The following is a 27,551-nucleotide window of genomic DNA, read 5'->3' as shown; positions in this document are numbered from 1 at the left end:
GTCATGGTATGAGGAGAGAGGTGTGGCATAAAAAAGGAAAGAGGAAACGCATCATCATTTCTTCTTCCTATAAAGAGCTTGGGTTATGAGTTATGTGTCGTCTTGATGTTCAAATTGGCTAGGCATATTATTAATAAATATATAAAATGAAATTTTCTGTTCATCAAAGAAATCTGATATCATGGTTTTCACAAAATATTAAGCAGCAAAAGCTGTTTTCAACATTGATAATAACAATAACCATTGTTAATGACACAAAATCAGCATATTAAAATGATTTCTGAAGGATCATATGACACTAAAGACTGGAGTAATGGCTTCTGAAAATTCAGCTTTGCTATCACAGAAATACATTTTAAAATATATTACAATAGAAAATGTTTTTTTTTTTTTAAATTGTAATAATATTTCACAATTTAATCAAATAAATTCAGCCATTCGCAGAGATTTATTGTGATTTAAAGTGACATAAATTTTGTTAATGAGATTAGACCAAGAAATAATATACACTGATAACAATCCGATAAATGTAGTGATTTACAGTGCTATTTATTAAAATGCACTTATTATTTCAGGGTAAATTAAGAGTGTTAACAATAAATCCAATTTAAAACATGTACCTTCTTTGTATTCATGCTGGTTCCATATGGTTTTTAAAAACTTTTATACCATTTTCAAGAAAGGTTTCAGTATAATGACAAAAATGGCATGTGGTCAAACCATCAAACAAAAATTAATAACATATTTTACAAGCCTTAATAATTATTTTCAGAAAAGTTCTGAAATACATTTTTTTTAGGTAAAACTTATTTTTTACAAATACCATGAATTATTAATTCATAAATATCATTACGTTTTGAGTAGTCTCACCACACATTTTACAACCTGAACTAATATTGCCTTGTCATAAGTAGTCAAATTATTTGATATTCTAAGAGACTTATTGACTTTGACAGATAGCCAAATCACTATATTGACATCAGAATAAAGGGCTAACTAAACCCTCTGTCAAGGGTCTACAACCTTTTTGCAGGTCAAGGACCCCTTGGTGGATGGAAAGACAGAGCATACATAATGCATAAAATGTTACAGTAAAGTGTTGCCTTTTAAGCCTGGCCTATAATAAAATGATTATAGTATCACACTAATGTATTTACATACTTTGATAGCAAGTCCATTAGAGTCATTTAAAAGTATATACAGTATAAACACACACATACATACAGATGGGTGACAAATTAGAAGAAAATTCTTTGTTGTTCTGAGTGATCACCTTTATCCTATCAGGAATCATTACTATCCTGATGCAAGTAGTCACTTCCAGAATGACATTACCCTCATCCAAAGGTCACAAGAGGTCACTGAATGGTTTGATGAGTAAACAATGTAAATCATATTTTAGGGCCTTCACAGTCACCAGATCTCAACACATCTGAACATGTCTCTCTACCACCATCACCAAAACACTAAATGAGGGAATATCTTTTGCAAGAATGGTGTTCCACCCCTCAGACTTAGCTGTTCTGGCATAACATGGTGGCCCAGCATGCTGATTTTCCTTTTAATTTGTCACCTTTCTGTATGTATCGTATATAGATATACATGCACATTTTATTTGATCAAAAATACAGTAAAAACAGTAATATTGTGAAATATTATTACAACTTAAAATAACTGTTTTCTGTTTTAACATATCTTTAAATTGAATTCTTGTAATGGCAAAGCTGAATTTCTTAGCTGCCCTTCTTTAGTGTCACATGATCCTTCAGAAATTATTGTAATATGCTGATTTGATGCAGAAGAAACATTCTATATTATCAACGTAAAAAAAAAAATGGTTGCACTGCTTAATATTTAAGTGGAAACCATGAGTATATTCAGGATTCCTTGTTGATCTGACATTTAGTTTGACTAAATTATTTTCAGTATGGGTTGGAAGAATGAAAGCTTTAGCTGAACTTTATTTTTGTTTTTTTGTTCCATGCATAGGCCTATTTGTGCATACATCTTCCCTATTCTAGTCATTGCTAGAGTATATTCGGATGAAATCAGTATTGATACAATGAATACTAAGTCTCTCTTCACAATTATTTAAGGAGATATTACTCTTTGGATAGATTCATACATTTCTTTTCATGTACAAATGTGTGTGCTGAATTTATGTGTCTGTAATCGGAGATGTCATTTGCCCTGGGGGCTTCAGTCACTCTCATATGGAGAGTGTAATCAGATCAGTTCCTGTTGGAGATCTCTCTCTCCAAAAGCCACTTAAATGAATATTGGCACAAATGGCCCAATTTCAGCTGTTAGCAGCTTGTAAAATGCTGCTCCATGCCTGAAAGATAGATGTGCTATGATAAAAGTCTGTGTTGTCGGGCATGTAAGATCACAGTCACATCAGATGTTTTAAGCATTAGTTTATGTGCTTATGCCTATTATTTAGTCTTACCAAGCATATCATCACTGGATTATCAGGTTTTAAACATGTGGCAGACATCTAAGCACCGTCTGTTTTGGTAAGTTTACGATTACAAGGCATCAAGAATTCACAGTATTCAGCTGTTCCTAAAAATAACAGCATAAATGAATTATGGCCCTTTCTGAAGCCTGCCGGATCTCCTGCCTGATTTCTGCCCCCTCGGTTTTTATATACTAATTACTATTATTACAGCCATGTTTTGTAATGTTTGCACCTAATGGTAAAAATAAATCAAGAATACATCAATCAAATGAATGAAATTTGAAATGTGCTGCGACAATAGACTTATTGTAATGAATGCCTGTCCCAACTTCCCTTATGAATCATCCAGGCTACACTAAATGAAACATGTAAACCTTTTGGGCTTGCTGTAACTATACATGAAATCTAAATATATATAGGCTATGTTTTAATATGCATTTTTGTGCAAGTTCCATCTCTTAAAGGAAGCAATGAATTCACCTCTCACTCAAATAAACAAGGTTATCTGGCATTCCCTGAAATGCTGTAAGAAGATAATATAATAATATTGCCTGTGGGGCAGAGTCTCTGTACCAGACAATTAGCAAAGACAAACAGCAACGCTATTGCTATTATTAGTGTTTTTTCATGGTTATTTTTCAGACAGAGCAATGAAATACAAAACGGCCTCTGTAAAAAAAAAAAAAAAAAAAATCCAATTTCTGTTCAGTTATGTAGGCTATCTAATGAATGCTCACTCTCTATTACTTGATCACAATCTAAAAGACATCTCTAAAAAAGCCGATAGAGCTGATAGTGTGAAAGTGCAATTCACTTATTTCGCTTTAATCTGTCAAATTCACCTAGTTCTGTCAGTGACGCGCCTTCATCTTCACATCACAACGTTTACGAACAACATGCAATGTATCACTCACCTTATACGAAGAGTAACATTTTCGTGAACTATCCATCGCCTTGCGCCGACAGAAGACTCATTGGGACGGTAAATAAATAAAGTGAAGGCGGGTTAGTCCGATGGGAGTTTCACAGAGACGCACTTCAGTTTAACCGTTTAATCTGCTTTCAGAGCTTGATAAATCCGACTCTCTCTCTCTCTCTCGCTCTCCCGCCCTCTCTCTCTCCTCCTCCTCCTCATCTTCTTAAGGTTGAGATTCTAGGAGCTTTATTGCTCCTTTATTTCCAGTTAAAACCTTTACATTGCCAAAGCGTCACCAGATACACGTATATATCCACTTTACTAAGGTTTATAGGCGTTATGCTAGTGCAAAGGGCGCGCGCTCACGATCTCTCACATTTCAAAGTAAACTGCCTACTTACTGGCGTTTTACGTCAAAATATCAATGCACAAAATAACAATTTTTAAAAAAGTATAATAATTGTATAGGCTACAATTAAATATATTTAATTGTTTTAAATAAAACAGTATTATTAATAATAATATTATGAGACACAAGAGACGTACACAACCTTAGGAATGATGTTGCTGACATACACAGGCAAATCTTGCTCATTAGCCTATTAATATGATACACAGTGATGATTTTACTCCTTGAGTAACACATGCATTTGATATTTTTTTCTCACATTAAAAAAAAAAAAAAAAAAAAGATGAAAAAAATGATATCCAACATCTTTTTGGTATGTTTGCATACATTGAATAATAATCACAAAACCAAAAAAGCTTAAAGCATAAAGCTTGCAGAAGTGTTTTCACTTCTCAGTAGGCTATTTATAACGAAGAGAAATATACAATGAGACATAATGTCTATAGGCCTGATGGAAAGTCTATAATGGAAAAATGTTTTACCAATTTAATCTGTGAATAATGTATTTATTAAATAAACAAAAATGTTATTTAGCCAATTCATACCCTTAAAACTTTCATTTTTTCATTTATTCAACGTAAAAAAATAATAATAAAAAAAACATTATTAAAAAGACATTCATTATTCTTAACTATTTTATTTAAGACATCGCACATTTTTAAGGCGAGCATTCTTGACTATTCATGTGCTGCGTTTGATTTCATCTATTTTTTTTTTTAATGCCAAAAACTAAACTCCCCCTCTGAGATTAATAAAGTTGCATTGTTTCGTAATGCATTTGTGTAACATACAGTCCACCAGATGGCGCTGCGCTGTTTTAAACCCAGAGCGAGATGAAGAGAAGCAGAAATGAAATCGTGTGATAGCAGAGAGCTGTCATGAAGTAGAACAGCTGGGGTGTTTAAAGGGACTGGACTGCGTGCCCACGAACACACTACACTGAGGTATTTCTAATCAATACACATGACAGAGAATGGATGTGTTATGCGCACAGGAACAGCTTCATCTTGCTATTATGGGCTCAGAGAAGAATTTTGACAATGAGACTAGAAGAAGTGGACATTTAATATGGTCACTCTAGCAGCTAATGAGCTAACTGTAAATAAACCCATCTGAGTACAGTAAACAGTATTGTTTAAACGATAAAAATCATACCGCAGGCAGTTTACACTCATGCGATAAGTTTTTATATAGATATTTCGCCTATATCTAGCCCGGCTTTTATGTCATTGTTTTATCAGCAGATTATGGGAGTGGGCCTGCATTAAAAACTCATGCAACTAGACGCTTGTAAATGATACTTTTAGGCGTGCTGCATTGTGCTTTAATAATGAATTGCGATACATAGGGCTGATTTCATTTATAAATAAGGATTTATGGCAAATTTCTTTAGAATTGACAGTGAAGTAAGTAAACACACTCATTGATTATATCTATAGGTTTGTTCGCAGTCAGTGATCGCAGTGATGAAATCCTAGTCGGTGATTTGTCTGTACAGGACTTAAATCGTTCTGTTAATTAAATTACAATGGCTAGACGGTCAGTCAAATGCATGCACGAAGAAGCTGTTGGACCTTTGTCACTCTAACTGTGTTAATCACAGAATGTTTTGTTGTGTAATCATGACTGTGAAGGGGAAGTATAATTGCACACTGTGTGCTCTGCAGGTAGAGCCTCTGGGAGGCAGCAGGGTGAGGTCAGGATGGCAGGTGTTGGGGCAAGTTCCCCGGCTAACCCTGCCTGTAAGATCATGACCTTCAGACCTACCATGGAGGAGTTTAAGGATTTCAACCAGTACCTGGTTTATATGGAGTCTCAGGGAGCTCAGCGTGCTGGACTGGCCAAGGTTGGTATGTTTGTATGTTTATGCATGTGATTGATAGTAAAATGTATATTGTACATGTAGTAATAATAACAGTACAAAATCTAAAATCTAAATGCACAATATAGGTCCATTGTATGTTTGGTTTTATGTTAAATCAGTGAGGACAGCACAAAAGAGTGATGGGCTTTTTATTTTTCATTTTTAATTATTATTATTTATATTCACAAGATCACAATTCTAATATATAAAATATAATAATAATTGTAATAATAGTAAGATAGTAATAGAGTAATATTGTGTAATCCTGTAACTTTAGTACTTTAATAACTTTAATAGAAATAAAGGTAATATATAATATAATATACTATGATATTATTTTATTTTATTTTGTAGTTCTCTTTTATATATATATATAGTGTTCACACTCTTGGACCAAAAATAGTGGCTTCATAATTCTTAATTATTTCCACAGGTTATTCCACCCAAGGGCTGGAAGCCACGTCGCAATTACGATGATATTGATGATTTCATGATTCAAGCACCTATTCAGCAGATGGTGGCTGGCCAATCAGGACTCTTCACCCAGTACAACATCCAGAAGAAACCACTCACTGTGCAAGAATTCCGCAGACTGGCCAACAGTGACATGTAAGTGACAACTGTTATTCTACTCTAACTACATTTAAACACAGTATGTGCATGCAGTAATTATTCTGTGGATTGCATTCACATTCTTTCCATTTCTTTATACAGTATTCAGCCATAACCTACGTTCTAGGTTATTTCAATTTCCAAAAAAGCAAAGCAGTGCATAAACGACAGCAGATGTGTTTACTAAATAATAAAAAAACACTCCGTATATTAAACAATATCTAAACAAAAATAAAATAAACTGCCATGCAGTTTACAAACACCTCTGGTTTGGTTCATTTACATAGTTCTTTTATGCATTGTTATATGCTGGACTTCTATTGCACTCTGTAATAAGATTCCTTTAAATGATGGATTGACCTATATTCGTTAAGGCCATCTGGAGATGTGTGATTTACCTACTCAGGTACTGCACACCTCGCTACCTGAACTATGAAGACTTGGAGAGGAAGTACTGGAAGAATCTGACATTCGTCTCGCCCATCTATGGTGCTGATGTGAGCGGCACACTCTATGATGAGGTGAGGATACAGGTGGAGCACAGCTCTTGTCCTCTGAATGTCCAGCGTAACATACCTCAAATGGAATGTGAATGCCATGTGTGATATAACAAAGGATATCACAGTTTTCTTGGTGGCTGCAGTTGACTGTTTACACATAATTTCATAAACAGCTTTAAGCAATGTTTATTTAATCAAGAAATATTTGAAAGCCTCTTGTCATTGTTTTGATTTCATTTGCTATTATTTATTATGAATATCTAAAGTTAAAATTCAGTAGTGTGTGTAATAACATATTATTTGCTATTTATTTGATTTATTAATTTATTATTTTGCTGTGATCGAAAATAAGTATTGAGTATTATGCAGTTCCACTGCTTTGATATATATCATGAATGAATATGATAATAAATTACCAGTGTCTTTACATAAATACAAAAAATAAAAACACAAAAACATTCATGAATCATTTGTGAAATAATGAGGGGAAAAATATAAGAATCAAAAACATCTTGGTAGTGCCATGGTACTTTTTTTTTATTGTGCTGTGAACTAGTAAGCAGGTGATTGTTGAGATAATGTTTGCTGCTCTTATCTCAGGACATTGAAGAGTGGAACATCGGGCACCTGAACTCAATCTTGGATGTGATTGAGGAGGATTGTGGAGTGTCCATTCAGGGTGTAAACACACCCTATCTGTACTTTGGAATGTGGAAAACCAGCTTCTCCTGGCACACGGAGGACATGGACCTCTACAGCATCAATTACCTGCACTTTGGGGAGCCCAAATCCTGGTAGGACTCACTATGGTTTTCTGTGTTTCTTGAGTATGCATAGATCTATTTGAACTTCTTCCTTCATCTACCTCAGAGGACCTGGAATTCTGCCATTTTTAAAAAAAATAAAATAAATAAATACCAATTTCACAGGTATGCCATCCCTCCAGAACATGGGAAGAGATTGGAGCGTCTTGCTATAGGTAAAAATTTTAAAGTAAAACTACAAAGTAGTCTTTTAAAGGAGTGTGTAGTATATTGTAGTCTTATATGAAATGCATGAAATCACCATATTTGTTTGTATACAGTATATCTAGGTTGACCATACAGTAAAATGTCCAGGTTTTGGCATTGTTTTCCTATTGTTTTCATACTTCCTGAAAGTAACAACTCAAAATTAGTTTGACCAAAAGTGTGCAGGCATTGTACATGATCAACCAATCATGCCGTGCAAGTAGGTGGGGTCTACAGAAAACAGTCAAAGCAATGCAAATACGCGCACACATAATGTATGAGAACGGTAGAGAGCACATCAATAGCAAAACAAGGTCATAAACCTAGACATTTAGATATCCTGGACAGGACATGTCCAGAAAAAAAGGGTGTATGGGTGTATCTATCTAACCTAGATATAATTATTTCCTTTGTGTTGTACTGGGTGTGCTAAATGTGTCTTTGTCTTTAGGTTTCTTTCCTAACAGCTTTAAAAGCTGTGAGGCGTTCCTGAGACACAAGATGACACTGATTTCCCCCTCTGTACTAAAGAAATACAGCATACCATTTGATAAGGCAATCCACAGTCTTTTAGAATCAATTTTCGAAACTATTTTAGTTTTAAGAATAATGTTGTGGTGTCTCATTTCCCCTCGTATGTATTCACAATACACTGATATATTATGACAGATAACACAGGAAGCGGGGGAGTTTATGATCACATTTCCCTATGGCTACCACGCTGGCTTCAACCACGGCTTCAACTGTGCTGAATCCACCAATTTCGCCAGTATCCGGTGGATCGATTATGGAAAAGTTGCTACGCAGGTACTAAGAAACACTTAATAACAGCTGTTGCTGATGTAAATCTGGCACCTTCATGTTACCTACATCTGCAGCTGGTGAACATTTGATGCTCTTTTTTTTTTTGTGTGTGTGTAAAACCTGTCCTCTTGCAGTGTACATGCAGTAAGGACATGGTGAAGATCTCCATGGATCCATTTGTTAGACGATTCCAGCCAGATCGCTATCAGGCTTGGACACAAGGCAAAGACTCATGTCCATTGGATCACACCTTGGCCACACCCAGCACTACACCGGAGCTGCAGAGCTGGCTTCAGAGGCGTCGCAGGAAAGCACCCTCCACCTCAAGGTATTAGCAGTTTTTCAACAAGGTATATCTTCTATAGTCAGCTTCCTTTTTCAGGTCAACTGCTTTCAGAACAATAGTTCGAAGAATCATTTGCAGAGCAACTTGGGTTACAAGTCTGCTTAATACCCTTTCACTCCTCCTTCTGCTTTAGTATAGTTATTGTTAGCTAAAATAGTATTAATCGTTTTTGTTAATTGAAAGAAAGTTGAAATAAAATAAAAGATTTGATGGAAAATTTTAACTTAAAATGAAAATGAAAATTTAAATGTTGCCAGTATTCAAGTCTGAGGACTTGAGCACATTATTAAAATACTTATCAGACCGTAACATTATAGGTAGAAACATATAGAGCCATATGATGCCAAATAGATATTATTTGGAACAAAAATGTTGTTTGCTAGCAGGCTCAGTTCACAATCTTGGATGGTGGATTATTCATCTTTTTTTGCATTAACAGTCTCCATTATCCACGTGCATGCTCCAAACGACTGAAGACTGTGGACTCTGCACCAGTGAAGGGAGGTGGTCGCAGGAGTAGAGGGGCAGCTTTAACATTGAAAAACGAGGATAATGAAGACTCAGTGAAACACCAGAAAGAATCACAGTACTCAGGTGAATTAAAAGGCTGTTATTGGTATTTGTGTAAGCTCACAATACATTCTTCAATCACAATACATGTCCTCCGTTACATTCCCCATGCTACCGCTGAGCCATTTGCAGTTGTTCTCTGATTCAGAAATAAACGTAAATGCATTTTCATATTTATTTTGTGTGCTATTAATTTTCAAATACAGTCTGATGTGATCTGATAACACACTCACATTAAGGACAGATGTTTGTGAATCAGTATAAGACTGCATTTTGTTTTAAGTAAGTCCTAGTTGATCACAACATGGCATTTTTGTCAAATCCAAATGAAAACTTGCGGTCTATGATTTAGTATGGTATACTTTTTTGACTGGCCTGTCAGAAAAATTGCAAAATAATAAAAATTATCTGAATAAATTAAAATGAAATGCACACTACCGTTGGGATCAGTATGATTTTTTTTTTTTTTTTTTTTTAAGGAAATAAATTATTTAGCAGTGACTAAATAGATTAATAAATAGATTAAATGTAGAAAATAATAGAACAAAATAGAATAAATAGATGAAATTTATCGATAACATTTTACAATAAGGTTCATTAGTTAACTTTAGTTAACTACATTAGTTAAAATAAACTAAGAATTAACAATATTTCTATAGCATTTATTAAACTTAGTTGATGCTAATTTCATCATTTACTAATGCATTATTAAAATAACAAGTTTGGTTTGTTAACATTAGTTAATGCACCGTGAACTAACATGAACAAACAATGAACGATTGTATTTTTATTAACTAACATTAACAAAGATTAATAAAGAGTGTAATAAATGTAGTGTTGATTGTTACTTAACGAATGACACCTTATTGTAAAGTGTTACCAAATTATCAAAAGTGACATGCATAATTTTACAAAAGATTTATATTTCAAATACATGCTGTTTTTTTTTTTACTTTATATTCAGCAAAGAATCCTGAAAAATGCATCCACAAAATATGAATCCACTGATTCCACTAAATATTAAGCAGCAGCACAAATGTTTTCAACATTGACAATAATAAGAAATGAATTGGCATATTAGAATGATTTAAGGCTGTTAAAAATTCAGCTTTGCCATCACTGGAATGAATAACATTGAAAAGTATATTAAATAGGGAAACTGTTATTTGAAATTGTAATAATATTTCACAATATTACTGTTTTACTGTATTTTTGATTATGTATCCTTGGTAAGCATAAGCATTAAAAATCCCCAAACTTTGAAACAGTAGTGTATGCTATAACTACATGTATGTTTATGTCTCTGTTTTATTGTTTTGTCTTTTTTTAGGGCTCACTGGTCCATGTCGACAAATGTGTCTTGTGAAAGTAACAAGAGTGGAGAATGACTTGCTGGCCCACTCCACCAGACAAGTCACAGATGATTCCTCTGAGCAACTCACGACCCCTCCACTCACCCCCACATCCAGGCAGTGTGACCCCGATCCAGGTCACACAAGCTCCCAGACATCTTTCATTTTCGATGAAGGTCTAGTATCCACAAACTCAAATTCCACTGCACAGCCTGGACCCGGATCAACCTCAGAGAGCAGCGTCACTCTGGATGTGATTCTGGACTCAGAAAGAACTGCTGAAATTCCTAATCGAGCATTAAACTGTGAACCTGTCTCAGTAACAAGTGCTTCTTCTATTCCTGTGACCCATTCACCGAGACTTAATTCCACTGATGCTGCGGTTTTATTTTCAGAAACTGATTCCCAACAAGCTAAAATTGAAACAGAAGAGACGTTCGCGGATATCTTGACTGAGAGCAGCATCGATTGCGGCACATCAGCACTTTACAAAGAGCAAAGCTCGATCTGTCTAGACTCTGCTCTTCAGGGTTCGGAAACCTCAGAAAACAGAACAAACTCTGAAATCCAGAATACTTTGTTTTGTGAAATGCCTCTTCTAATGCCCGAGCTCATAGAAGAGAGAGTCAATCCTCAATCTCTCGCACCTGAAATGCCCTCACTGACTCTCGCTGTCCGACCGGACACCACAAATCACAGACCTCACAGTCCGAACAATAATGCACCTGTTCTCCATCTGGAAAATTCACACTCCCCTTCTGTTATAACAGACGATGTGGGGACTTGTTCTGGAAGACCTTGTCATGATTGGCCCTTTGTTGCACTCCAAGAAGGTGTAAGCCAATCACAAAACTCAATCTCAGACACCTTTATAGCAAAACCAGCGTCTCCTACCTTGGTTCCACAATGGGGGCCACCAGAGGAGTCCAAACAGGAAGGACATGAACACATCCCATCCGCAGACCAGAACACTCAAAATGAGTCCATTTCACAGTTTAAAATTACTACTCAGAGTATTTTACAATGTTCTACCATAGCAGATGTGGATTTAATGGACACCTGTGACTCTGAAATGGTCAGTAACTCAGTGGAAAGAGGAGACAAACCAACTTCTCTTAGTCTCGAAGAGCAGTCAAGCTCTCTCACATCCTCCCAGGGCCCCTACGTGGAGTCCAAACCCTTCACCATTTGGAAAAACCTCAGCTCCCAGAATCCTGCAGTGCTCATTGAGAGCTTGCAACCTGAGCTGGTAGTTGGTCTTACCACAGGTGTGAGCAGTCTTACAGATTATGCCCATGACTCGCTGCCCTACACCATGTGGTCCGAGTCAGGGTGCCAACAAGAAAAGTTCCCTGATTCTCCAAACTCTTCACCGTGCACTCAGACCTGGACCAACCTGGAGCCCATTCCCATGCAGTGCTCTGGTGCAGACATGGCTCCAAATGCACCTCCTGATCTGAAGCAACAGAACATGGAGTTGGAACCAGCTGAAGCTTGTGTGCTCAGTGAGCAGGCAGGCTCTCAGGAACCTCAGGAGGAAGAGTTTAAAGGTCAGGAGTATTACGAAGGTGCAAAGTCAGAGCATGATGGGTCTGTGAGCGACTCTGATTCGTGTGAATCAGGAGATAAAGGTGCTGACAGCAGCAGTGAATCCAGTGAGGAGAACGCCATGAGTGACCCTGAGTATGTGGAAACGGGTCTGGAGCCAGGGGAAGTCTGTACAGTGAGTTCTGGTGCTATACCATGACAAGAAATACGTCCTCTCTACTACATAGTTCTGAGATTCTGACCAAACAAACAGTGACCGTGGTGACAAGACATTTTGCTGATTGTGTGGTTTCAACTTTAATCATAACCTACAGGATGAACCTGTTCACAGTAAAATCTCAATGGTCAAAAATTTTACCTGCATGTTTAATAACAGATGTGCTCTGATTTGATTTTGTTTTGCCATGTTATTTTCTCTTTTAGATTAACTAAACCTAAACTAAATTTTGCACACAAATGAGAAACACAGACATTGGTGGGGTTTTAATTTTTTTTTTTTTTTTTTTTAGATATTTTTTATGTATATTTTATTATTTGTTTTATATATATATATATGTGCTCTGATTGGATTTTGTTTTGCCATGTCATTTTCTCTTTTAGATTAGCTAAACTTAACTAAACCTAAACTAAATTATGCATACAAATGAGAGGCACAGACACTGGTGTTTTTTTTTTAAGGTTTTTTTTTTCATATTTAGAGATTTTAGATATTTTTATGTATATTTTATTATTTGTTTTATATATATTTTTACTGTGAGTCTTTACTGTGACTTTAATGCATCCTTGCTGAATAAAAATGTTAATTAAAAGTATAAAAGTCTTACTGATCACAAATTTTATATTAATTTACACCTGCTGTGAATCCAGTGGAAATTTCTGTACACATAAATCAGAACACTCACTTACTTAGTTGCTTTCACACCTTAACATTTTGTAAACAGTGTCAAAGCATTAATAAATGTGCACATACTATACACACACATGCACAATAAAGGTAGCACAGTATTTTATATTTTTGGAAAGTGTCTCTCTCACTGACCTCCTCTTTGCCTCTTTCTATTTTTTTGTTCTCACAGTACCACATGCAAACTGTTAAGAAGACAGCCAAGAGTTGGCGTCACCCCCTCAGAAAACCCACTGCAAGAGCAGTGCCAAGTGCTGTGAAACAGCAGGCTGCCAGCGATGATGGTGAATGTTTAACCACTTTCATTTTTATTATGAGCAATAAACAACAGGAATTTGAACAATTGTTTTATTAGTACTTTTATTAATAACATATAATGTTTTATTACATTACAAATCTTTCCTGACTTCTGAATATTTATCTTTACCACATGCTGGTTTGGTTGAAATGGTTTATTAGACAAAATTGCACTAATATTACATCGTTGCATTCTGTCTATAGTATTTTTAATTATTCATCTATGTATATAGACTGACATTTTTGTCTCGCATCATGCACACATGTGTACTTTTAAGAAGCTGTGTGAAGTTATGTAATTAATCATACTAAATTAACATGTTAAATTGACAGCCTTGGAGTAAATATATATTTGTATGTATATGTCAGAGACTTTAGAGGACTGTGCAACTAAAGAAGAGGAGCCAGAAACTGAGGAATGGGCAAAGCCTTTAGTGCATCTGTGGCAACACAGAAAAGCTCATTTTCAATATGAACGAGAGTACAACGCAACTGCAGCTAAAACCTCTCCACACTGTGCTGTCTGCACTCTTTTCATGCCATACTATCAGGTAACTTTTGTATAGAGATACTATGTACTGATTTGTGTTTTTAATCACACAGATATTTCAAATTCTTGTTTTTGCTCTCACAGCCTGATAATTTAGAGGAGAGAAGGCATGATGTCTTAATGAGTGCTGCGACAGAGTCTCAGGGGTCATGTTCACAGGAGGCGGGCTTGAGATCACGACCTCTGATCCCTGAAATTTGCTTTGCGTACCAGGAGGGCCCATGTCCCTTGAACACACTGCTGGAGGAGGATGGATCCAGTCCTCTTGTGGCCTGTAATAGTTGCTGTGTTCAAGTTCATGCCAGTACGTCCCTGAGATCATTCAACAACAAACTTAACACATGAAAAATCCCCATATTTAATGAGCCCAGTAATATTGTGAAATATCATTATAGTTTTAAATAACTGTTTTCTATTTGGAAATTTACTTTGTTATTGTGATGGCAAAACTGAATTTTCAGCAGCCGTTTTCAGTGACACATGATCCTTCAGAAATCATTCTAATATGATGATTTGGTGCTCAGGAAACCTTTTTATTATTATAAATGTTGAAAACAGTTGTGCTTAATCTTTTTGTGGTGATATCTTTTTAGGATTCTTTGAATAAAAAGTTTGAAAGAACAGAATTTAATTAAAATAAATATTCTGTAACTATGTAAATGTCTTAACTGTCACTTTTGATCAATTTAATGTATTCTTGCTGAATAAAGGTATAAATTTATTTAAAAAATAAAAACTTACTGACTCATAACATTTAAATGCTAGTGTATATAATGTATTAAATACATAAGTTAAATGTTTACTTATAAAAGTATTATTTTCATGTGTGAAGACCCATTTATAATATAAGATCAAAAAATATCAATCATTCATTTACTTCTTTTTTTACATTTGACTTTGATGATTATTAAGGTAACATGCTGTTGCTAAATTAAGTAATTGGCTTTTATATTGCCATTTTACTAAAGCAGATCATTATAATATTATCTGAAAATCACTTGAGTTATCTTTTCCCACTCAATTTTAGACTGATGTTAGATGTATAACGTGGAAGGAAAACGTTTTTAATAAATTTTGTGTTATGCGTTTCCTGTTACATATTGTCCCAAAATGGTTTGAAAAATTGGGCTTTTAATAGAATAAAATGATTGCAAATAATTTCATGATTTCACACCTTTTATAAAGCATTCTTTGGTATATGTGTTCAAGAAGCGTTGTACACATTTAATAATTACCATCTTAAGTAATCACACACATACACAAAAGCATAGCTTGGCATAGTACAGAATGTAACAGTTTGTTTTGATTGGTCCACAGGTTGCTACGGTGTTGCTGCTCATGATGTCAGCCCAGTGTGGACATGTGACAGATGTGTGAGCGGAGACCTGGCAGCTGTATGTAATAATTCAGTCATTCTGTATCACTATCATTTATGGTCTACTTACAATTTTGCATTTTATTTATTTATTTATTTTTAACTTTCTATTTGTTTGTGTGTCTGTTCTATACCAGGGATGCTGTTTGTGTAACCTGAGGGGAGGTGCATTAAAAAGAACCTCAGATGACAGGTAATCTCCATTATTCAGATCCATTAATACTAATATAGTATTGTTTTAAATACAAAACAGAGCAGAAGACAGAGTATTTTTATACATTCTCTGGTATTTCAAATAATAAGCAAATAAGAGTTCAGTCAGGCTAATGTTCTTAGATGTTAGTGAATGCATCAAGTGTCTCATGCATTATACATGCTATAGATGGGTCCATGTGATGTGTGCTGTGGGTCTTCCTGAGGTGAATTTCATTGATGTTGTGAAGAGAGCTCCTATTGATATCAGTGCTATACCTGTACAGAGATATAAACTGGTGAGTTATAAACACACACATTTGTAGATGGTAGAAATTGCAAAACAATGCATGTTGCCTGCACTGCTGTTTCCACGTTTAGACAAAGTATTGACATTTTTTATTTTTTTTTTTGTCATATGTGCACTCTATCATTCACTCTCTTTCTCTCTCTCTCTCTGTAGAAGTGTATATATTGCCGTAACAGGATAAAGAAGCTGTCCGGAGCATGTATTCAGTGCTCATGTGGTCGTTGCCCCACCTCTTTCCATGTCACTTGTGCACACGCAGCTGGAGTGCCCATGGAGCCTGATGATTGGCCGTATGTGGTTTTCATCACCTGTCACAGGCACCAGTCACGGAGCTCCAGTGCTGTGAGTATATTTTAATAGGTTGTGTTTAACCAGCACACTAAAAACAAGAACACCATACCATACACATTGAATAGAATTTTCTTTTTAAATATTTATTTTTGGCATTTTTGCTTTTATTATGATAGGACAGATCAGAACTGACAGGAAGTGAAGTGGGAGAGAGATAGGGGGCGGGATCGGGAAAGGTCCTCGAGTCGGGATTCAAACTCGGGACGCCTGTAGCGCAACAGCGCTGTATGTTGGCGCGCCCACAAGGCTGTCGGCACTGACTGAATAAAATTTTTAAAATACTCGTCTCATAAATTCACTTACTGACCTTGACATACGCTACATTCATGGGATTCTACAGGGTCCTGACTAGGGCTGCACGATAAATCGAAATGAAATTGAAATCGCGATTAGACAGAAGCTGCGATTTTCATGCGTATCTTGTCAGTGAAGCACAGTTCTGTGATCAGTAGTAAATCTCCATCCGTAGGCCAGAGGGCGCTCTCACGGAAAGTCCAAATACACCCCGCAGAATAAACCCAGGAAATCCCTATAGAGGTTGCTGAATAAACAGAAGATTTAAATGCTTTCATTGATTCAATGTGACTAATAAACACATGACTACGGCAATATATGGTTTATCTGAGTTCTTATTATTATAATTTTCATCATAATAAAGTATATCTATGATGCAATGTTAATCAACATAGCCTTTATCACTGCTTAGAATACTATGAAATATGTTGCGTGCCTTATTCTGTGTAAGAAGCCACATCATCTCAGCTATGCAAACAGCTGTCAATATCGCGAACGATTTCTTCGATTTCATAATCGTACGATTATATCGTCTCCGATTTATAAAAAAATTTTGTATAGCTTGTTAGAGAACTACGGCTCTGTGTAGCAAATGCTGCTCCATCTGAAAGCAGGTGATGAGATTTACTACTAATCACAGAACCGACTTTACTCACAAGATGTGCATGACTATTGCATTCGATTAATCGTGCAGCCCTGGTCCTGACTTTGATATACATTTCTGTTTTATGGTGGTCTTGTCATGCATCAAACTGACTTACATTATAGTTAGCCATATCATTTTAAAGATATAATAAGAAAAATTATGTTAAACTAATTATACTACTTTTCAAAAGTTTGAGGTCAGTAAGACTCACCAAGGCGGCATTTATTTATCAGAAATATGATTTAAAAAAACCCATTAATACTTTGAAATATTATTGCCATTTAAAGTAACTGTTTTCTGTTTTTTTCTTTTTAATGAAATTTATTGCTGTGATGACAAAGCTGAATTTTCATCACTTCGGTCTTTGGTGTCACAAGATGCTTTTGAATTCTTTCTAATATGCTGATTTGGTTTACTTTCTTAAAAAAAAAAATCTTACTGACCCCAAAGTGTTTGAATGGTAGTCGTGCAAGCACAACTACTTGTGCAAGAGGCATATTCACGATATTGTCTATATGAATTGCCTTTAATTTTTTTTTAATTAATAAAAAAACAGACACATAATTGTCAAATATCACATAATTGGCCCATCATCAAGAATTTTTTTTCTTCTCCCCCAGAAAGTGAAAGTTAGCAAAAGTGAATTAGAAGTGGGCCAGACGGTGATCTCCAAACACAAAAATCTTCGTTACTACAGCTCACGTGTTACCCAGGTCATGGCCCAAACATTCTATGAGGTTATGTTTGATGATGGCTCATTCAGCAATGATACATTCCCTGAAGACATTGTGGTGAGTGTTTCTAATGCTGCTAGCCATTAGTTGTTCTAATGAATATCTTGTGGCATGTTTTCAGCGAGCTAAAGCATGAAAACAAACTTAAGCACACAAAATACAATATATACTTACAAAGTTGACAGCCTCTTATTTTTCACAAAAAGTGCAGGCCTACACATTTTCTCATTCATTTTTACAGTCCATACAATATAAGCATAATGTTTTTAGTTTGGCGTCCTGACATCAGAGTGAAATCTGTTCTCTTTTTGCCCTGCAGAGCAGAGATTGTGCCCAGTTTGGGCCTCCTGAAGTGGGGGAGGCTGTTCAGGTGAAGTGGCCTGATGGACTTTTTTATGGAGCCAAGTACCTTGGCTCTAATACTTCATATATGTATCAGGTACACACACTCATAGTCATATTCTCTCAAGTACTGCTGCTCAACTGCTACCACAATAACTGTTCATGGTTTGTCCTGTGTTCTTGTTTGTAGGTGGAATTTGAAGATGGATCCCAAGTATTGGCGAAGAGAGAGGACATTTACACGCTGGATGAAGACCTGCCCAAAAAAGTCAAAGGTCGTTTGGTGAGTTCTCACTCACTGAACTCTCTTTAAAAGGCTAGTTCACTCAAAAGTCAAAACTCTGTCCTCATTTGCTCACTCTTACATCATTCCAAACAATTAAGACTGTCTGTGGAACACAAAAGAAGATATTTTTAAATTTCTCTGGATTAAACAGCTCATAACAAATGTCAGTAGACCAGGAAGATTTTAAAACGAAAGGTTCATTCTTAAATTCACACAACGTTAATCAGTGGTCAAGAAGTACTTTACCTTCTATGGTTTTCTTTTGAATGAATTGTATATGTGTGTAATTGTATGTGTGCTTTGCAGTCCACGGCATCCAGCATGCGTTTCCAGGATGCATTCTTCACCACACAAGGTGAAAGGAAACGGCGACGCACACCAAATTCGCGGTTTCAGACGGATTATATTGCCCATATTAGCCCTCGAACCTTCACCAGGAACTCAGAAACACGCAGTAAAGCCAACTAATGGAGGGATGGAGGGCGCTTAAATGAGAGGGGCTGTTTTAAATGTGTTTGAAGATTGTACATCAGTGAGATCATGATTTTCTAAAAGACAGAAATACTGTGGTCTCATATGTCAGGGACAAGAATGTTTTTCTAAATTAGAAGTTTTTCCTGTTATATTTCAGAGGTTTTTCTAGCCTCAAATGGTATTCTGTAGCATTGTAATCTTGTAATTTCCTCCCAAACACTGCTGAGACTAATTTCACCTGCATGCTTGTTTTGTATATGATTTGTCTTGTCATGCACCATTCCTAGTCACTGACACTATTAGCATTGAGCTTAAAATGGTATAAATGCCAAAAAAAAAAAAAAAAAAGGTTGCTACTGATGTCCAGCAAAGCACATGTCACATTTTACTTAAAATCTTGATCATCTTTATTTATTTGGGCTTTTATTCTTTTCTATGTGGTGCTTACAGCTGTTGAAAAAAATTAAAGAGATGTTTGCTTTGTGATCTGTGCCTTGACCTCTGTTGATGAATACTTTACCAATTTTTTGTTTTATAGCTGATATTGATTTATGATAATTTACTTTATACAGCTCAGTCATTCTTGAGAAGTGGGACAAAACAGGGTGCAAAATTGAAAAAGTAAAACCTTGTACTCAGACAAATGAAACAACATTTATGTATCTTATATGTACTAAGCTACTGCTATGCTTTGATACAACCTCCCAACTTTTCTCTTTTTTTTAACAAAATGTGCTTTTTCCTTGGACTGTGTAATATGATTTCAATTTTATCTTTGTTTTTAACATTTCAAAACACATTCTCATGTTAGCAGACAGATTACACTTTCACATGTGACCAACAACTCCTCAACAAATATAAAATATCACAATGAAATATTATCAAAATATTCATCTGACAGAGGTGACAGAACTGACGGAGTTGATACGTCTGACAGCAGTGACGAAAACCTGAATTTGTAGTCATTTTAACTATCAAATACATTGAATCAATCAATTACTGTATTAAAACACAACAAACAGTGAGTATGTTATTGTTTACAAAGCTTTTATTCAAGTCACATGTATTTTGATATATTATTGGAACACAAAATCTGACAGTGGTGACATCTGACGGTGTTGACAAATTTGGCATTTCTTTCACAAAACAAATGGAGTTCATGTAGAAGCCATTTTGTTTTTTTTCTGTTGATGCTAATGGAACCTGCTTCAGGAGAATAAAATGATCTAAATATTTCAAATAATTTCCTCAGAAATTGGAAGGTGGTCTTGGCATATCATGGTTGTGACACAGGAAATATTAACATTAGGATTTAAAATATTCTATAAAACTATAACTATAAAACTTAGCAGAGCCTGTCTGACACTGATGTAGTCTGCAGAGGAGGACTGTGGCGAGGGGGTCCTTTACAGTGACAGCTGCCCCTGATATTCCCTGATTTTATTACATTTTAATGAATGTCTGAAGGTGTTGACAAAACGTGGGGACACAATTTTTAAACCTTATGAAACATGCATGTGTCACTGAAAAACAACCTTGCTTTGATATGAGATATTAAGTGTTACTTTTGATAAAACAAGGTCTTTTTCATCATAAAACAAAAAAACAACAACAACATTTTTGTGCATGTTATAACATATGAATGATTGAACTCTTCACTGTGGACACACTGTTTTAGATGTAGTGAGAAGACAAGTGCCATAGATTTGACATAATAATGATAAAATTAAATGGAAGGTAATTGTGTTAAATACATTCTGTTATTAATCCCCATAACATTTACAATTTAAAATATTTTTATTTTTAAAACATGATAGCAGTTACAATTGCTGGTCCCATGTCTCAAGAATGACTGATCTCACAATATCAATAGGACATTTTTCTTTCTTTTTCTAGTTCTAACTAGATGGTTAAACAGGTGAGGGAACGACAATTGTGGATGGCTAACCAGGACTGCAATTTATTTCATCAAATAATTTATTTTGACTAATCACTGTCTGTATTATCTGTGAATCTTTTGAGTCGGATCTTTCAAAATGAACAGTGAGCTAATACGAGAGTGGACCAAGTCCTGCAATGGAATGAATTACATAATACAACGTTTCTTTAATAGCCAGATAGCAGAACGGTTACAAATAAAATCTTCAAGACTTGAGTTTTTAACGTGCGTATTTTTATTTATTTATTTTTTTTTAATTAACCTTTTGCCAAAATTTGCAAAAACCTTTTTCATCTAAGAGATTTTCTTTTGTGTTTTTAATGTAAATGCAAAATATACTTAGGCTAAATAACTTTAATATAAACTGCTGAATCATGGTTACTATACAAACTGATCTGCGATCACTGATCTATATATAATTATAGATCAGTGTCTGCGACACATTAAATTACAGCAAACACGATTATTTAAAATCATAAAAAATAAAAGCCGCAGTATGTGCCTGCATATAGAATCACTGAGTCGGTTCTTTGAAATAAATTATTCAAAAGAGCCGATTTGCAGCAATGAGCTCGGCTTTCCTTAGTGCTGTCATCTGAAGCGGAAGTGGTGAAAAGTATACTTCGTTGCTAAGTAACAATAAACAGCCCAGTAGAAGAGTTTAACCGCTACCCTTCTGTTCAGTTTAGAAGACATACAAATCATAAACATGCCGTCGCTTTTCGTGAATGCTTGGTAGCAGTTAATTTAGTTTGCACCTGACTGGCCTGTCATACTCTGGGACCTGTAAACAAATGTTGTAAGTATTGCTGCTGTCTGTTGAGGGACAGTCAGTGCGCCTTTTAATTTGCTACAACGAAAACGTTTAACAAAACACTTAAAGATATACCTGTAATATATAACGATATAAAGGACAATATTTTAGTCAATGTTGCTGTATAATTTGGCACAAGTTTTATAAGCAAAACAACTTCCCGCGGGTTGCTTAGCAACACTAATAATTTTATTTTACTTTACAGATGTGAGATGTAATATGGCAGTTCACTACCATGGTCACTAACATGCTGTTCTCTTGACTGTGTTTAAAGAGTTTACCGTCCAGACATAACTCAGAGGAGAAGGAATTGAATCTTTTTTGGGAAGAACACAAATAGGAGGACAGTTTGGTCATGAACTCTTTTCAGAAAGGGTCATCCAGGAGCCAGGCAGGGCCAGAGCAAGGTCCTGGCAAACAGAAGTTATTTGGGACAGCTGTGTCTTTACCTGTGTCCACCAATGTACCTGGTTCTCTGGCACCTGTTGATGTGGAGCACCTGAGGTCTAGACTTGTCTCAGCAGTGCCCAGACGTCCACAGCCGAACGCTGATGCTCTGGTGTTTCCTCACAGAACCAAAGCTCAGGAAAGACAATGGGCCGCACAGAGACCAGCACAAGTTGAGATGCTGGTAAGAGCAATACCATCTGAGAACTCAATGTATAAATTGTGTGTTTGTTAATTTGTTCATTCATTTAATTTCTTTTGGCTGTCAAAATTGGTGACATGACATGACATTTTTTGTCCTAAAATGTATAGTAAAGTCCTAAAATGTATAATAAAAGTACTTACATACTTGAATATACCTGCTAAAATGGGCATGTTTTAATGTATCAATTAAAATTCATTTTTATATTATTTTTGGGAGTATGAAGTTAGAAATGTCAGTGTAAAGCAGCTGTCCTGAAATCATAATGAAGAAGAAAGCCTCATCAAAAGAATTAAATTTTTTGACAAGCTTATAAAGTAGTCATTATTATTTCTAAGAAAAATATTTTATAAAATCTTTATTATAATTATTTGAAAAACGTTTGTTTGCAAAGCCGTTGTAAGATTAGTTCAGGTTGTAAAATGTCACATGGTGCTTCCCAAAAAAACAAATGTTTATTAATTAAAAATTCATGATATTTGTAAAAATTACTTTTAACCTTAGAAAGTATTAAAAGATTTTTCTTTTCTTAATGTTGTATGTCATCATGACTCAAATATTAATAAACAGTTTGTAAAATGTACAATGGTAAACAAAAATAACTGTATACTCATTCCTGTTAATCATATAAGTACACGATCTATATTTTACTCCAGCCAGTTCTGAAGAGACGCAGTGAACATATGAAACCGGAGAACAGCCAGAGGGTCAACTTGAGCCCTAAGATGTCTTTTCCCTCTAATGAGGTCCAATCCATTGACCCCTCTTCAGAGAGAGGACCCTCTCCACTACAGCTTCCCAGAATTCCTGACCATGTCAGGGATAGACAGGTCTGGACACTCTCATCATAGACAACTATGGCAGATGTGTCTTGTAACATTAGTTACAATTTTGTGCATTTTATGTGCTGATTTCAGGTGCAGTTGACTCAGGGCTCGCTCAGGATCCCATCAGCTCCTAAAAGAGCCAAGAGCTCATCTAGAAGTTATGCCACTGCAGTTTCACCTCTGAGCTACATCCCCTCTCCACCACTGTCTAGTTCACTGCTGTTCAACTCAGTAGAGGAAGTAATTCGTGCCAAAATTCACTCCCCACCCGACATTGTCCAAACCATCCGGAATAACCCTCACTTGGGATTCCTCTATGTGACGTCTGCAGAACCTAAATCATCCATCAAATTTGATTCATACAATCTCAAGTAAGAACTGTAGTTTTTTTCAATCACATAGAAATGTGTTTGTACACTACCGTTTATTAATAATATTTAATACTTTTATTAAGCAAGGATGCATTAAATTGATCAATGGATTTTTCCACTGTTACAAAAGATTTCAAATAAATGTTGTCCTTCTGAACTATTCATCAGAAAATCCTGGAAAAAAAGTATCACGGCTTCCACAAAAATATTAAGCTTTTTTTCAGCATTGACAATAATAAGAAATGCTACCAAGTCAGCATCAGAGATTGTCTTACTACAGGGAGATGAGAAGGTCTGTATTACTATTGGAGAAAGCATAACGGCTAACTTGGATCACGTGTGCCGTAAAAATCAATCACATTACAGCCTTGACATCACTGAATTGTGCAACACTCAATCACTGTTTATGGATACCATGGGAATGAATGAGAAATGCCATAAGTTGAATTCCACCTGTCGCAAAAAGTCAGTGACTTCTCTTATAAAATGGCATTTTTTTCGGTGTAAACTCTAAAAATAGTTCAATCCAAAAGTATTGCTTAGTGTAAAACGACAGATAGGCTGTCGATTCATGAAATGATGAGCTGTTTCCTCTAAAAAGCTATTTATTCAGCATAGTGAAGCTCTCTTCCATTGACATCCATTCAAATAAAACGGCCTCTGGTCTCCTTTCTTTTAGCATTAGCCGTTATGCTTTTTTGGCTAATGGTTGCAGGCTTGCCTTCTAGTGGCTTTGTCAGCATGTTAGAATTATTTCTGAAGGATCATGTGACACTGAAGACTGGAGTAATGGCTGCTGGAAATTTAGTTTTGCCATCACAGGCATAATTTACATATATGTATATATATATATATATATATATATATATATATATATATACACATTAAAACAAAACCAAACCAAACCAAATACATTTTGCTTAAATTTATTATTTTCTGTTTAAACATTTTCACATATTTCATCAAATAAAGGTTAATATTCAGTAATTTTTAATTTGCATATTCTGAATAATGTTTGGCGTCACATATTTATGAGGACTTTTTTATTTGAATGATGAAATTATGAAAGTGATATATGCAAATACACATGAACTGTAAACTGTGTGTTAAACCAGACCTTTATCTCTGAATACTCCAATTATTCTTTTAACAGAATTGCAACGTTTGACAATATCAACAAGTCAGACTACTATACAGTCAGCACTCATGCAGTTATGCACTACTATGGGTCTGAGGTGGACTGTTTGCCCTTAGAACGCTGGGAACAGGAATACCAATATCACCGGAAGCTTTTGCGCATCCCTGTATTTGCCCTCTTCCGCAAGTGGAAGGCTTTTCGTGTATGGCGCACTAATGTGTGCTATAAGAAAATCAGTAAATGCAGACGGTCATTGCAAGAACATCTCTTCATTCTCAATGAGGTTTGCCAGTGATTATTGTATTTATTTCATATACTATATGGCTTTTAAAAAAAGCTGATTTGTTTAAATAAAAAATTATATGATCTATCAATGAGAGCAACTTGAATTTTACCTACTGTAAATACTTACAATAAGGTTCCTTGAACAATGCATCTTCTTTATGAAAAGACTAGCAAAAGATTGATGAAAAGTATCATGTCTGTATTTCAGTCTCTGCGACCAGCTCTGATTGACATCAAGGAGATGTGTTACCACATCAGTGACATGCCTTTGTGTCGAATAGAGAAAGACCATACATATACACTAAAAGAGTTTCAGAGTGCACAATACAAACAGCTGGAGGAGGTGAGAGAGATCTGTGTTTGTATGTTCCTTTATGCAAAGAAAATACATTTACTTCTAGATTAACGTTCAATATATTTAATTATTTAATATATATTGAAAAACAAATTAGTTAATGTATTACAATATATTGAATATATATATATATATATATATATATATAAGGAATTACTGTTTCCCATATATCAAAAAATATGTGACAATATATTTACTTATATATTATAATTTATGTAAGAGTATGTTAAAGTATGTAATTTTACATTCAATAAAATCTGGAGTCTGAGAGTGCAAAAAAATCTAAATATTGAGAAAATCACCTTTAAAGTTGTCCAAATGAAGTTCTTAGCAATGCATATTACTAATCAAAAATTAAGTTTTGATATATTAACAGTAGGAAATTTACAAAATATCTTCATGGAACATGATCTTTACTTAATGTCCTAATGATTTTTGGCATAAAAGAAAAATCAATAATTTTGACCCATACAGTGTATTTTTGGCTATTGCTACAAATATACCCCAGCGACTTAAGACTGGTTTTGTGGTCCAGGGTCACATATGTAAATGAAGTATGCAAACAATAACGTGAGATAAAATTTAAGAATGTGTGTTCAGCTTGATGTAAACACATGCATTAACTCATGAAGGAATGTTTCAAAAAAGCTGTTACATGTAAAAAATGTAGCGCAGTTTGTCTTCATTGCTATGTATTTTTTATATGTATCAGCATCAACATATAGCCATACATGGTTTATTCACATATTGCAGTATATTTAAAAATATAAGCACTAGTTTCCCATATATGGAAATGTATTACTTAATATTTTGCATTATATTTTCCAATGTATTCCCATATTTTTTTCATAAGGGTTATATTCTGCATGCACTGGAATGGGAAGAGTCTTATCTGTCATTGTCAATTATAATTGGTTCTTTTTGTGTATCTGTGTTCTAGGTGTCCTCTCGTCTTGAGCAGTTCAGGGAGCTAGTAATGGAAGTGGCAAGAAGTGCCTGTCGAAATGCTTTGAAAGAGTCTGGACACACACCTGACTATGGCGACTTGGAGACCGGTGACACCTTTATTCAAATAAAAAAACAATTATATGTCTAACAGCTGGCATATTGTGAATTTGAGTATTTTTTTCCCTTTCTTATATGCATGCATCAGATGACAATGAAGAATTAGCATCACCTGCTTTTGGATTACTCTTTGAGGATTCACCTCAGAAGATGAGTTATACGCAGCAAGCAAACAAATGCTACCACTGCAGACGTCTTACTTGGTTAGTCAACATTACTAACAATACTAACTCGAAACACAATGGATCATCCAGACTGATTAATCAGCAGACGCTTCACCATTTGGTGATTATTGACAATGTAACATGCTCTCTTGGCTGATTAATTATTCTGTTGAATGAATTTATACATGATAAAGTACAGTGACGTAGCAAGTCAGCCATATGCAAAAACATTTTTACGGCCCCCCCAAACGTTATGGGCTCCAACTCTATCGCCCTATTGTTGATTTTTCTGAAGTAAATAACGTTATGTGAATCGTGACTATTCACAAGCTGTTTTACGGTATAGGCTGAATGCTTGGAAATTATATTTAACATTTTCAAGTCCATTCATTATTTGTAGCACGCAAGCCACCCAATAATCCCAGTTTTGTGCTTTATTACTACAAAGTCTCAGTCATCAGAGTTTCAAAAAACGTCAATAAGTGTACATTTTATTGCTGTTTTTTATGTTAAATGTGAAAAATGATGGATGCCACAGACTTTTTTTTCTTTCTTTTTTTTTGGCGGAGTAGCCTATAATTTAATAAGTTTAATAATATTCACATTAACTTCACGCAATATAACATGATTTTATTATTGCAATTTTGACTTTATTCTTAAAATATGAAGACATTAATCTTATTTATTTAGTTATTTTTCAACCTGGCACTAAAATGCGGCCGTAGGCTATTTGTAGCTACTGAATGCAAACAAAATTTTGGCACAGCAGCCCAAAAAAACAAACAAACAAACAAAAT

At 35.1% G+C, this 27,551-nt stretch overlaps 3 protein-coding genes across 10 annotated transcripts in view; 2 read left to right on the top strand and 1 right to left on the bottom strand.

Annotated features, from left to right (window-relative positions):
* The window catches only part of LOC131548453 (FERM and PDZ domain-containing protein 1), a 33,933-nt gene extending 30,213 nt beyond the window's left edge, over window positions 1-3,720 (bottom strand). For 2 of the 4 annotated variants that reach the window (XM_058789730.1, XM_058789739.1), the window contains exon 1: window positions 3,376-3,720. The gene's annotated coding sequence lies outside the window, so the exon portion shown is untranslated. The remainder of the gene's footprint in view (window positions 1-3,375) is intronic. The other 2 variants (XM_058789722.1, XM_058789748.1) reach the window with 1 other exon arrangement.
* An 888-nt stretch (window positions 3,721-4,608) lies between these two features.
* On the top strand, window positions 4,609-20,270 carry kdm4c (lysine (K)-specific demethylase 4C). 4 transcript variants are annotated; one of them, XM_058780730.1, is made up of 22 exons: window positions 4,609-4,730; window positions 5,454-5,632; window positions 6,084-6,259; window positions 6,669-6,783; window positions 7,363-7,556; window positions 7,692-7,741; window positions 8,224-8,327; window positions 8,442-8,579; window positions 8,711-8,904; window positions 9,362-9,516; window positions 10,823-12,567; window positions 13,469-13,580; window positions 13,963-14,144; window positions 14,228-14,447; window positions 15,461-15,537; window positions 15,656-15,711; window positions 15,901-16,009; window positions 16,174-16,362; window positions 17,932-18,102; window positions 18,365-18,484; window positions 18,578-18,670; window positions 18,980-20,268. In XM_058780730.1, the coding sequence occupies exons 2-22, from the start codon at window positions 5,489-5,491 to the stop codon at window positions 19,139-19,141; spliced, it is 4,506 nt and encodes a 1,501-aa protein (XP_058636713.1). In that variant the 5' UTR covers window positions 4,609-4,730; window positions 5,454-5,488; the 3' UTR covers window positions 19,142-20,268. The 4 variants fall into 4 exon arrangements, with proteins under 4 accessions (XP_058636713.1, XP_058636723.1, XP_058636731.1 ...); XM_058780740.1 differs by lacking the exon at window positions 17,932-18,102 and having other exon boundaries at window positions 18,980-20,270; XM_058780758.1 differs by lacking the exons at window positions 4,609-4,730; window positions 5,454-5,632 and having other exon boundaries at window positions 6,121-6,259; window positions 6,637-6,783.
* A 1,422-nt stretch (window positions 20,271-21,692) lies between these two features.
* The window catches only part of dnah6 (dynein, axonemal, heavy chain 6), a 91,941-nt gene continuing 86,082 nt past the window's right edge, over window positions 21,693-27,551 (top strand). Inside the window, exons 1-8 of one of the 2 annotated variants that reach the window (XM_058775961.1) lie at window positions 21,693-21,885; window positions 22,175-22,531; window positions 23,206-23,379; window positions 23,467-23,747; window positions 24,901-25,168; window positions 25,379-25,513; window positions 26,466-26,580; window positions 26,679-26,793. In XM_058775961.1, the coding sequence (XP_058631944.1) occupies window positions 22,256-22,531; window positions 23,206-23,379; window positions 23,467-23,747; window positions 24,901-25,168; window positions 25,379-25,513; window positions 26,466-26,580; window positions 26,679-26,793 (1,364 nt within the window). In that variant the 5' untranslated portion in view covers window positions 21,693-21,885; window positions 22,175-22,255. Of the gene's footprint in view, window positions 21,886-22,105; window positions 22,532-23,205; window positions 23,380-23,466; window positions 23,748-24,900; window positions 25,169-25,378; window positions 25,514-26,465; window positions 26,581-26,678; window positions 26,794-27,551 lie in introns of both variants that reach the window. The other variant, XM_058775950.1, reaches the window with a different exon arrangement.

The sequence above is a fragment of the Onychostoma macrolepis genome, chromosome 01 (genome assembly GCF_012432095.1).
Source record: "Onychostoma macrolepis isolate SWU-2019 chromosome 01, ASM1243209v1, whole genome shotgun sequence".
In the NCBI taxonomy this organism is placed as follows: domain Eukaryota; kingdom Metazoa; phylum Chordata; class Actinopteri; order Cypriniformes; family Cyprinidae; genus Onychostoma; species Onychostoma macrolepis.
The sequence above is the reverse complement of the archived record's forward strand: the minus strand, read 5'-3'. Positions and strand labels throughout refer to the sequence as shown.

Excerpts from the sequence above, each read along its gene's own strand:
- kdm4c (XM_058780730.1), top strand. The coding sequence starts at position 5,489 with ATGGCAGGTGTTGGGGCAAGTTCCCCGGCTAACCCTGCCTGTAAGATC. Across the intron at positions 7,742-8,223 it reads ATTGGAGCGTCTTGCTATAG|GTTTCTTTCCTAACAGCTTT; the intron begins GTAAAAATTTTA and ends CTTTGTCTTTAG. Across the intron at positions 16,010-16,173 it reads CTGTACAGAGATATAAACTG|AAGTGTATATATTGCCGTAA; the intron begins GTGAGTTATAAA and ends CTCTCTCTGTAG.